Below are 12,940 nucleotides of genomic sequence, written 5' to 3' on the forward strand. Positions count from 1 at the left end.
TTTAACGCCTAGACACGTAACAGAATCCTCTGTAAATATTCTACTGAAAAAAATTATTAATAAACATCACATACGAAAAAAGACGGACCTCATGAGAAGTAGCAGAAATGAGAAGAGCGAGAAATGTAAATTTAGGATTGATGGTCACGAAGTGGATGAAGTTAAAGAATTCTGCTACCTAGGCAGGAAAATAATCAGTGAAAGACGGAGCAAGGAGGACATCAAAAGCAGACTAGCAGTAGCAAAAAGGGCATTCCTGGACAAGAGAAGTCTGCTAGTATCAATCATAGGCATTAATTTGTGGAAGAAATTTCTGAGGATGTATGTCTCGAGCACAGCGTTGTATGGTAGTGAAACATAGACTGTTAGAAAACCGAAAGAGAAGAGACACGAAGAATTTGAGACGTGTTACTACAGACGAATGTTGAAAATTATGTGGACTGATAGGGTAATGGAAGAGGAAATTTTGCGCAGAATCGGAGAGAAAAAGAATTTGTAGAAAACACTGACAAGGAGAAGGAACAGGATGACAAGACATCAGTGAATGACTTCCATGGTACTAGACGGTGATGGAGAGGGCAGAAACTGTAGAGGAAGACGTAGCTTGCAAGTGCTATTCAGAGATGAATGGGGTTGGCACAGGAGAAGAATTCATGACGGGCCACTTCAAACCAGTCAGATGACTGATGGCTCAAAAAATAAATAAAAAACCAAGTAAAATTGAGGACAGCAGCGTTATGCCTCAGAAACTTAAGGTCAACACAAATTGCAGGCGACTCGTGAAAATACCATACCACAGGGATTTACAGATAATACAAAATAAGAGGAGCTATTGCACACAGCGAACATGAGAAATTGTAGTTTAATTTGTCTTTGGAGAGTATGTATTTTTAAGTAAATATTACTCTCACACTAATGACAGCTTTCCAGACATAGGTTGTATTGTCTTTGTCAGAATGTTAACTTTACAGCTGAAACCTTCTTTTTTATTATGAAATGTGGCCTTTGTCTCCCAGGTTGCTTCTAGAGCTAACTTAAGCTCACGAATTAAATAGATAACGCTGCATATATCCTAGGAGTTTCTTAGCTACTGGTTTCTCTTCTAATAGTATTTAAGGCATTTTCTCCTAACAGCTATCTATACTAAAACACCTATCTTCATGAGGTAGTTTTAGTGTTTTTTTCGTATTAACGTTGTAATGGGAGTCCTCGTTCAGTGTCAATAATTGGTTTCTGTCTTATTGCTTGCTGATTTCGCCTTGTGATCTGACAATTCACCTATGACACTTCTTTCGCTCGCCAGTTCATAGCGCCATTGGCATTGAGATCGTATCACTTGCTCCATCAGCCAAAATAGCATAGCTCATTTACTGGGCTGAAACGAAATTTTTGCCTTTTCCTCTCATGAGAAAGTACCTGTACCTCCGAGGCAGAAGGAACGGATGGCAGATACCGTTGTATTGTATCGGTCTGTTGTTATTTCTCATGTTCGTCTTTTACCCTCAGTATGCAGTGGTAACACGATAGTTCCCTGATAGTGGGACATATGCGCTGTTAGAGTAAATGGCTGTCATGGACTTCCACTGGGACCCATCAAAAATAATTTATTTACTGTCGCCTTTAGACATTTTGTCTATATTTATGTAACAGGTCATAGCTAGAACGTGTGAAAACATGTCGTATGCTCTGAGAACAAATAAAAGAAGAAGAAAAATTATGTAATGCTAAAAGTAGTATTTATTTGCACCAACATTAATTGAGTGAATGTATACATACTGGCTAAAATGAGGAACATGACAATTTAAGATGCAGCTTTATACTAGACATACAGAATTTAACAGTAAGACGCATTTAAATAAGATACTGAATAAGAAGCCTAAGAGAGAAGATGAACAATAAATCTGAGATGCATAACGATATAAATTTATGGGTGCATATTTCCTCGGAAGTGGTGCCTGAGCACGTTACTGATCTCTCTTTGGTGTATCCGTTACCTCTTCTTTGGCTTTGTGTGTAAGAAGACTGGCAAAAGTATGGGTACTGTTTACGGAACTGTATTACACTTCATACGTTATGCACCTTGCTCTGAAGTTCTGTTTCTTTTCTCCCTCTCTAGAATTCAACTGGATGTCTTAACGAACCTCAGTGTTCGAGAAGTAAGCAGGTAATGCTGATTATTTATTAATTCTCCATCCTTTTTATCGCTCCTGGCCTCTGTTTGCTGACGTAGTCATGCACTCTCTTCGGTCGCACTGAAAGGGTACAGTACCGCCCGACATTGAAAATAGGTACAACATTCTTCGTTATTCTTGTCAGAACAACATACTTTTTGTAATAATAATTTCACTTAATACACCGCAGCTGGATCCCAGTGTAGGAAAGAAGGATAATTTATTTATTTATTTGATCACATCTGCACTCCCACAAAATAAATCCCTACGCCAATTTGGTGCGATCTGTGAAATGAATGAATGTATGGTCGTCTGCTAACCGCAGATAGTGAATGTACATTATATGATCATCTTTGAGACCGTCCTTTGGTCACCTTTGGTGGAACCAAAGAGATGAAATTTACTTGAGCTTTGATCGCCTGAAATGTGCCTGACCAATACGGTCGCGTGGTGCTCCCCCACCTCGGCGGCGGTGCGAGATGACCGGAATAACGCCCATGTTTCAGCACTCTGGCGTTGGATCTTGTGTTGGTAAGACCTGTCTTAGGTGTGCTCCGTAAAGACAAAAGAGTGAAGACAATGGTATGCATGTGAAATACTTAAGAGTAGTAATTATTTCTCTATTTCAGGAACTTTTGGGGGGAGAACTAAATGTCAGGCAGGTAATATTAAGGGGATCGTAGTAATCTTAGGAAGTGACCAACGGTCACAATGAAACCACGTGTAGCAATAAGTTGAAATACTTGCGAGTGCTAGTACTAAGCTGAAATACTTCCGAGTGATAAAGTTAAGCTGAATTACTGGCATGTCTACTCTAAGTTGGAAATACACTCCTGGAAATTGAAATAAGAACACCGTGAATTCATTGTCCCAGGAAGGGAAAACTTTATTGACACATTCCTGGGGTCAGATACATCACATGATCACACTGACAGAACCACAGGCACATAGACACAGGCAACAGAGCATGCACAATGTCGGCACTAGTACAGTGTATATCCACCTTTCGCAGCAATGCAGGCTGCTATTCTCCCATGGAGACGATCGTAGAGATGCTGGATGTAGTCCTGTGGAACGGCTTGCCATGCCATTTCCACCTGGCGCCTCAGTTGGACCAACATTCGTGCTGGACGTGCAGACTGCGTGAGACGACGCTTCATCCAGCCCCAAACATGCTCAATGGGGGACAGATCCGGAGATCTTGCTGGCCAGGGTAGTTGACTTACACCTTCTAGAGCACGTTGGGTGGCACGGGATACATGCGGACGTGCATTGTCCTGTTGGAACAGCAAGTTCCCTTGCCGGTCTAGGAATGGTAGAACGATGGGTTTGATGACGGTTTGGATGTACCGTGCACTATTCAGTGTCCCCTCGACGATCACCAGTGGTGTACGGCCAGTGTAGGAGATCGCTCCCCACACCATGATGCCGGGTGTTGGCCCTGTGTGCCTCGGTCCTATGCAGTCCTGATTGTGGCACTCACCTGTACGGCGCCAAACACGCATACGACCATCATTGGCACCAAGGCAGAAGCGACTCTCATCGCTGAAGACGACACGTCTCCATTCGTCCCTCCATTCACGCCTGTCGCGACACCACTGGAGGCGGGCTGCACGATGTTGGGGCGTGAGCGGAAGACGGCCTAACGGTGTGCGGGACCGTAGCCCAGCTTCATGGAGACGGTTGCGAATGGTCCTCGCCGATACCCCAGGAGCAACAGTGTCCCTAATTTGCTGGGAAGTGGCGGTGCGGTCCCCTACGGCACTGCGTAGGATCCTACGGTCTTGGCGTGCATCCGTGCGTCGCTGCGGTCCGGTCCCAGGTCGACGGGCACGTGCACCTTCCGCCGACCACTGGCGACAACATCGATGTACTGTGGAGACCTCACGCCCCACGTGTTGAGCAATTCGGCGGTACGTCCACCCGGCCTCCCGCATGCCCACTATACGCCCTCGCTCAAAGTCCGTCAACTGCACATACAGTTCACGTCCACGCTGTCGCGGCATGCTACCAGTGTTAAAGACTGCGATGGAGCTCCGTATGCCACGGCAAACTGGCTGACACTGACGGCGGCGGTGCACAAATGCTGCGCAGCTAGCGCCATTCGACGGCCAACACCGCGGTTCCTGGTGTGTCCGCTGTGCCGTGCGTGTGATCATTGCTTGTACAGCCCTCTCGCAGTGTCCGGAGCAAGTATGGTGGGTCTGACACACCGGTGTCAATGTGTTCTTTTTTCCATTTCCAGGAGTGTATTTAAGAAATGGCGTGTGCAGGACTTGAAATTAGAGGCGAGCACTTCCACGTGGTGAGTATTTTGTTAGTCTTAATCTGTGTATGAGACAAAGGATAAAGAGAAATACTTGTCCAAGGTATCAGTTGAGGACTCGCGTGTGTGATGAATATAATCTTAATATTACTTTGTTGCATGTTAAGTTTCCGTGTAACGCTGGGTTCAAACTCTAATACTCTGAGAGAGACGTGATATGAGTCAGTCGTCTATCCAGCAACGCCACTTGGCTTACATTGCACAGGAAGACGTGCATATATTCTCCAGAGTTCGTGGTAGGAAAGATGAATATGATCTTAATATTACCTTTGCGTGTTATGTTTCCCTGTGACGCTAGATTCAAACTCTAATACTCTGAGAGAGAAGTAAGGTGAGTCAGCCGACTACCCAGCAACGCCACTTGGCTTGCATTGCACAGGAAGACGTGCATATATCCTCTTAGAGTTCGTAGTAGGAAAGAAAAGTTACGTAGTGGGCCAGTGTCGTGTGAAACTGGGATGAATACTAATTGACGTGGGAAAGCTGAAACTGAAGTGATTCTAACGTTGTGACTATTCTTTGTGATGCAATGTATGTTGCCAGTGTGATGTAGTTCATGTAATTTAAGTATGTGTGGTTTGCATGGGAGAGTAGCAAGATAGGTTCAGAGGCAGTGGGTTATGCATGTTCCTTTTTGTACCGCTTGATCTGAGGTAAATTTTCGTTATGGTGGGTCTGAGAATCGAAATGTGAGATATAGCAAAAGATCCACCATCCTGTCGAGAAAGAAATAGCAAACAAAAAATTTTACTTCTTAGGGCTATCACAATAAACGTAAGAAAATCCCATCAAAAAAAATCTTTTGCTATATCGACGGGCTGCCCTTCTTTGCACTTTTTCCATGTCAATCCTACCCGATAAGGATCTCACACAGCGCCGTAATATTTCAGCAAAGGAAGGACAAGTGTAATGTCTATTTAGTGGGTTTGTCGCATCTTCTAAGTGTTCTGCCAACGAAGTGCAGTCTTTGTTTCGCCTTCCCCACAATATTATCTATGTGGTCTTTCCAATTTAAGTTGCTCGTAATTGTAATTCCTAGGTATTTATTCGAATTGACAGCCCTTAGATTTGCGCGATTTATCATATACCCAAAATATGTCGGATTTCTTTTAGTACCCATGTGGATGACCTCGCACTTTTGTGCCAATTGTTTAGTGCCAATTGCCACTTTTCGTACCATAAAGAAATTCTCTCTAGATCATTTTGCAATTGGAATTGCTCGTCTGATGATTTTACTAGTCAGTAAATTACAGCATCATCTGCAAACAATCTAAGGGGCTGCTCAGATTACCACCTAGATCATTTACATAAATCAGCAACAGCAGAGGGCCTACGACACTACCTTGCGGAACGCCAGGTATCACTTCCGTTTTACTCGATAATTTACCGTCTGTCAGTACGAACTGTGACCTCTCTGAGAGGAAATCACGAATCCAGTCATACAACTGAGACGATACTCCATATGCCATTTATTGATCAATTTTCACACTATTTTTTTATTCTTCTGGCATAGGTTTCCCCTTCTGACAATATTCCGTTGCAAAATGGTTCAAATTGCTCTGAGCACTATACGACTTAACATCTGAGGTCATCAGTCCCCTGGAACTTAGAACTACTTAAACCTAACTAACCTAAGGACATCACACACATCCAAGCCCGAGGCAGGATTAGAACCTGCGACCGTAGTAGCAGCGCGGTTCCAGATAGAGGCGCCTAGAACCGCTCGGCCACACCGGCCGACTATTCCGTGGTAATTTGACATCATTCTGACCAGTGGTGTTATTTCTACGACGTTGTGAAAGTTTAATTATACTTACCCTGTACATAAATGACATGACGGACAGGGTAAGCAACAGTAGGTTGTAGTTTGTTGATGACGTCGTAGTTTACAAAACATGTCAGTGGAGAGTGACTGTAGGAGGGTACAAAATGACTTAGGCAAAATTTCTAGTGGTATGAGGAATCGCGCCTTGCTCTAGACGTAGAAAAATGCAAGTAATTGTACATGAGTAGGAAAAACCGTCCATTAATGTTCGAATACAGCATAATTATTGTGCTTTTATAACGGGTGTTTATAATTAAAATGCAGCTATTCACGGAAGTCCAGCGTTGTAATAAACGTATGGCAGCAAAACTTGGCAGGTATGTTACCGCGTTAATGTGAAACCTATTTACACTGAAGAAAGGTTATTTCCAATTTTGACGACCACATGAATATCTAGCGCTGTGTAACATCTCGTCGACGTCTCTGGCGCTCGTATACAGCTGATAGTGTAAGTGGCAGATACACATATCAAAAAAGTTTTGCATCGACCCTGTTCCCAGAACTCCTGAGAATAGACGTTGAGTGTGGATATTGTATCAGAGACACAGTCACTCTGACTGTTCAGAGATGTCACTAAACCCGCCTAAAGATGCAAACAACCATGCATGAGCAGTGCCTGTTAGACGGAAGAGGTCCGACAGCCGATCACTTCGAGTCATTCCACGAGGAAGGAGGTACACAGCTCGTGTTGTCTGTAATTCAACCATGCCTAGACGGTCAATACCGCGGTTCGATGGCGTCCGCATTGTTACTTTGCGCCAGGAAGGGCTCTCAACAAGGGAAGTGTCCAGGCACTCGGAGTGAACCAAAGCGATGTTGTTCGGACATGGACGAGATACAGAGAGACAGGAACTGCCGATGACATGCATCGCTCAGGCTGCCCAACGACTACTACTGCAGTGGATGAAAGCTACCTACGGATTATGGCTCGGAAGAACCCTGACAGCAACGCAACCACAATAAATAGTGCTTTTTGTGCGGCCACAGGACGTCATGTTACGACTCAAACTGTGCGCAATAGGCAGCATGATACGCAACTTCACTCCCGACGTCCATGGCGAGGTCCATCTTTGCAACCACGACACCATGAATCGCGGTTCAGATGGGCCCAACAACATGCCGAATGGACTGCTCAGGATTGTCATGATGTTCTCTTCACCGATGAGTGTCGCATATGCCTTCAACCAGACAATCGTCGGAGACGCGTTTGGAGGCAACCCAGTCAGGTTGAACCTTAGACACACTGTCAAGCGAGTGCTGCAAGGTGGAGTTTCCCTGCTGTTCTGGGGTGGCATCATGTGCGGCCGATGTACGCCACTGGTGGTCATGGAAGGCGCCATAACGGCTATACGATACATGATTGCCGTCTTCCGACCGGTGGTGCAACCATATCGGCAGCATACTGGCGAGGCATTCGTCTTCATGGAAGACAATTTGTGCCCCCATAGTGCACATTTTGTGAATGACTCCTTCAGGATAACAACGTCGCTCGACAGGAGTGACCAGTATTTCCTCTAGACAGACGTGATCCCTATCGAACATGCCTGGGATAGACTGAAACGGACTGTTTATCGACGACGTGACCCCCCAACCACTCAGAGGGATCCACACCAAATCGCTGTTGAGGTGTGGGACAATCTGAGCGAACAGTGCCTTGATGAACTTGTGGATACTGTGCCATGACGAATACAGGCATGCATCAATGCAAGAGGACGTGCTACTGGGTATTAGAGGTACCGGTGTGTACAGCAATGTGGACTAACACCTCTGAAGGTCTCGCTGTATGGTGGTACAACAAGCAATGTGTGCTTTTTATGAGCAAAGAAAGGGCGGTAATGATTTTTATGTTGATCTGTATTCCAATTTTCTGTATAGGTTCTGGAACTCTCGGAAACGAGGCGATGCAAAACTTTTCTTGCTTTTTGTATTTACGACTGGAACAGGAAATCAAATGACTAACAGTGGTAACGTACTCTCTGCCATGCTCCATACGGTGATTTTCAGAGTAAGAATGTAGATGTACTTATAGAATATGGGGTTGTTATATACTACTTCGAGAGAAACCTAGATATTTTGAATGTAGTCAGCTATTTCAGCGATGCTCCTTACGAAGACGGAACCATGTCATCACGGCGCTACCTTGCTACATGCGAGCAGCGAACGTCCTACCCGACACTATGCAGAGTGGCGTAATGAGACTGCTGCTGAAAAGAAATATGTTCATGCTCTTTAATATAGGCAACATAGCTTACATCATCTGCGTCCTGTACAAACCGAGTTCGTACACTATGTGATCAAAAGTAACCGGACACCTAGCTGAAAATTACTTACAAGTTCGTGGCGGCCTCTATTGGTAATGCTGGAATTCAATACGGTGTTGGCCCGCCTTTTGATGACAGCTTCCACTCTCGCAGGCATACATTCAATCAGGAGCTGGAAGATTTCTTGGGGAACGGCAGCCCATTCCTCACGAAGTGCTGTACTGAGGAGAGGTATCGGTGCCGGTCGGTGAGGCCTGGCACGAAGTCGGCGTTTCAGAACATCCCAAAGGTGTTGTATAGGATTCAGGTCAGGACTCTGTGCAGGTCAGTCTGTTACAGGAATTTTATTGTCGTGTAACCACTCCGCCACAGGCCGCGCATTATGAACAGGTGCTCGATCGTGTTGAAAGATGCAGTCGCCATCCCCGAATTGCTCTTCAACAGTGGGAAACAAGAAGGTGCTTAAAACCTCAACGTAGGCCTGTTCTGTGATAGTTCCACGCAAACCAACAATGGGTGCAAGCCCCCTCCATGAATAACACGACCACGCCATAACACCACCGCCTCCGAATTTTACTGTTGGCACTACACGCGCGGGCAGATGACGTTCACCGGGTTGAAAAAATGGCTCTGACCACTATGGGACTTAACTGCTGTGGTCATCAGTCCCCTACAACTTAGAACTACTTAAACCTAACTAACCTAAGGACATCACACACATCCATGCCCGAGGCAGGATTCGAACCTGTGACCATAGCGGTCGCTCAGTTCCAGACTGTAGCGCCTAGAGTCGCTCGGCCACCCTGGCCGGCCGTTCACCGGGCATTCGCCATACCCACACTCTGCCATCGGGTCAGCACATTGTGTACCGTGATTCGTCACTTAACACAACGCTTTTCCACTGTTCAATCGTCCAATGTTTGCGCTCCTTGCATCAGGCGAGGCATCGTTTGGCATTCACCGGCGTGATGTGTGTCTTATGAGCAGCTGCTCGACCGTGAAATGCAAGTGGTCTCACCTCCCACCTAACTTTCATGGTATCTGCAGTGGATCCTGATGCAGTTTGGAATTCCTTTGTAATGGTCTGGATAGATGTCTTCAATAGTCGGCAGTCTCTGACAGTCAATAGACGAGGTCGAAATGTACGCTTTTGTGCTGTACGTGTCCCTTCACGTTTGCACTTCACTGTCATATCATAAACAGTGGACCTATGGATGTTTAGGAGTGTGGAAATCTCGCGTACAGACGTCTAACACTAGTGACACCCAATCACCTGACCACGTTCAAAGTCCGTGAGTTCCGTGGAGCGCCCCATTCTGCTCTCTCACGATGTCTAATGACTACTGAGGTCGCTGATATGGAGTACCTGGGTGTACGAATGTAAAATTAGAGAGATTCGAGAGCGCACGGAGGCTTTCCGGCAGTCGTTCTTCCCGCGAACCATACGCGACTGGAACAGGAAAGGGAGGTAATGACAGTGGCACGTAAAGTTCCCTCCGCCACACACCGTTGGGTGGCTTGCGGAGTATAAATGTAGGTGTAGATGTAGGTGGCAGCACAATGCACCTAATATGAAAAACGTATGTTTTTGGGTGTGTACGGATACTTTTGATCACATAGCGTAGCTCAGGCGTCTGACGTCATTATATTCACACGTAATTTTGCCATTCTGTGTGTGTGTGTGTGTGTGTGTGTGTGTGTGTGTGCTGTCGAGGTGCAGCGACAGACGGCCAGTCGCAGGAGTGGTGAGGTGAGTGTGTGTGCCTGCCTGCAGATCCGGACGGAGCTGGCGGTGGGCGAGGCACAGGCGCTGTACAGCCGCGGCGACTGGGACGCGCCGCTGGACGCCGAGGACCACCGCGACGCGCTGCTGCACATGCTGACCGACGCCCGCGTCGTGGCGCCCGTCGTGCGCACCGGCGACTACCACTCCAGGGTCAACGACCGCTCCTACTTCTACGTCTTCACCCACCGCACCGTCTACGGCGACTACTCCAACGTGAGTGCCATCGTCTGCTGCCTGCTTACGCTACTCAGACACGTCTACTGCACAGCTCACCCTTTATTTAAACACCAAGAGCCGACTGTTGTCTTCTAAGTTCACTAAACTCCGTCCGAACAAGCCTTGGGAACCTCAACGGTGGCGACCGGCCGCCGTGTCATCCGCCGCCCACAGGCGTCACTTGATGCGGATAGGGTGGGGCATGTGGTCAGCACACGGCTCTCCCGGCCGTAGGTCGGTTTACGAGCCCGGAGCCCCTAGTTCTCAATCACGTAGCTCCTCAGTTCGCCTCACAAGGGCTGAGTGCATCCTGCTTGCCAACAGCGCTCGGCAGACTGATAGTCACCTATCCAGCCCGCCCGGTTGACCGTGCGGTCTAACGCACAGCTTTCCGGGCGGGAAGGAGCGCCTGGTCCCCGGCACGAATCCACCCGGCGTGTTTGTGTCGAGGTGAACCGGTCAGTCTGTGGATGCTTTTTAGGCTGTTTTCCATCTGCCTCGGTGAATGCGGGCTGGTTCCCCTTTTTCCACCCCAGTTACACTATGTCGACGATTGCTGCGCAAACACATTCTCCACGTACGCGTACACCACCATTACTCTACACCGCAACACAGGGGTTACACTCGCCTAGTGTGAGACGTTCCCTGTGGGGTCCACCGGGGGCCGAACCGCACAATAACCCTGGGTTCGGTGTGGGGCGGCGGAGGGGTGAAGTGGACTGCGGTAGTCATCATGAGGTTGTAGACCACTGCGTCTGCGGCGGAGACGGAACCTCTCCGTCGTTTCTAGGTCCCCGGTTAACATACAATACAATACAAGACAATACACCTATCCAAGTGTCAGCCCAGCCCGACTGCGTTTAACTTCGGTGATCTGGTGGGAACCGGAGTTACCACTGCGGCAAGGCCGTTGCTTTCTAAATTAACTACGCAAATAAATTATGAACGTTATTCGGAAAATAAAGTCCGATCGGCCGCGAAATGGAAACCACACAAAAGAAAAGTAACAGTTAGCTACATTTCTCGTTGCATTGTACCAACTTTCCAGTACCCTCGGCATAGAAGGCATTCGGCTGTGTTTTTTGCCACTGCTCCACACTTCACTGCAACTTGTTGCCTGTGCTGCCTCCATAGGCAGCGGTTCACATGAGCAGAGAAGAAAATTGGGCGGAGCCAAGTTCGGGCTAAACAGTGGGTGATCAAACTCTTCTCATCCAAAACGCTGCAGAAGCGTCCTCATTGCACTTGCAGTGCCCGACCGACAACTATAACGAAGAAGGAAATGCATGACAGTTACGTTGTTTGGGCTGCATGAAATCAGGCGAAATCTCTCACGGGCCTTATTCTTGCCGAAAGACACTAGTTTCGAGGTACCTCTATGTTCTCGCTGTGCACTCAGAAAAGAAATGAGCGACTGGACACGATCGACGGGCATACTAGAGACTTGGTCCAGCACACCTCTACAAAGCTTCATTGAGTTTTCACTGTGGTTCCCAATTTGCAATCGAACTGACCTTACTTTCCGAATGAAACTAAACTCCGCCCAACTGTACAGAACAGTCACCCTGTCATCTTCAGCCTACAGGCATCATTGGATGCGGATGTGGAGGGTCATGTGATCAGCACCCCGCTCTCCAGGGTGTATGTCAGTTTACGAAACCGGACCCGCTGCTTCCCAATCAAGTAGCTCCTCAGTATGCCTCACAAGGGCTGAGTGCACCCCGTGTGCCAGCAGCCTCGGCAGACCGAATGGTCACCCATCCAAGTGCTAGCCCAGCCCAGCAGCGTCTAACTTCGGTGATCTGATGGGAACCGGTGTTACCACTGTCACATCGCCGTTGGCTGCTTCGCAAGTAGGTCTCTTAAATTATATGTAACTGATCTCAGCCATTTCCCGAAAAGCCTCGGTGAAAACGCCTCTGGCATTATATTTGCTGACGACAGTAAACCTCCACACACGCAATGAAAAACAGATTCACTTGCCATAGAAAGAAATTATTAGTTAGCACTCCAAGGCGAATATGTGAAATTAAGAGGTTTCTAAGTTTATGATGTAATAATGTAATAGAGATCTCCTTTTAGATGGTCTTCCGTGCAGTGCACACATTTATGCATTTTATGTCACCTGAAACTACTCTGAACCTTACTTAAATGATATCTCTAAAGCTTCTGAACACAAAAAAAATCTTTTCTCTTAGAACTGGTGGAAGTTGAATGCAGCGTGTGTTGACTGCGCTGCTGTATTTGCTTTCAGCCTGCTGTACAGGTACTCACCCTGAAATGCAGGAAAATCACGTAATAAATAATAATACTCATGGTGTTGCGAAATGTACAGGTATTTATGAGCGCTTGTGC

At 47.0% G+C, this 12,940-nt stretch overlaps 1 protein-coding gene across 1 annotated transcript in view; it reads left to right on the forward strand.

Annotated features, from left to right (window-relative positions):
* The window catches only part of LOC124775218, a 385,130-nt gene that overhangs the window by 244,667 nt on the left and 127,523 nt on the right, over positions 1-12,940 (forward strand). Inside the window, exon 7 of the mRNA XM_047250056.1 lies at positions 10,358-10,582. Coding sequence (XP_047106012.1) covers positions 10,358-10,582 — 225 coding nt within the window. The remainder of the gene's footprint in view (positions 1-10,357; positions 10,583-12,940) is intronic.

The sequence above is a fragment of the Schistocerca piceifrons genome, chromosome 2 (assembly GCF_021461385.2).
Source record: "Schistocerca piceifrons isolate TAMUIC-IGC-003096 chromosome 2, iqSchPice1.1, whole genome shotgun sequence".
Lineage (NCBI taxonomy): Eukaryota > Metazoa > Arthropoda > Insecta > Orthoptera > Acrididae > Schistocerca > Schistocerca piceifrons.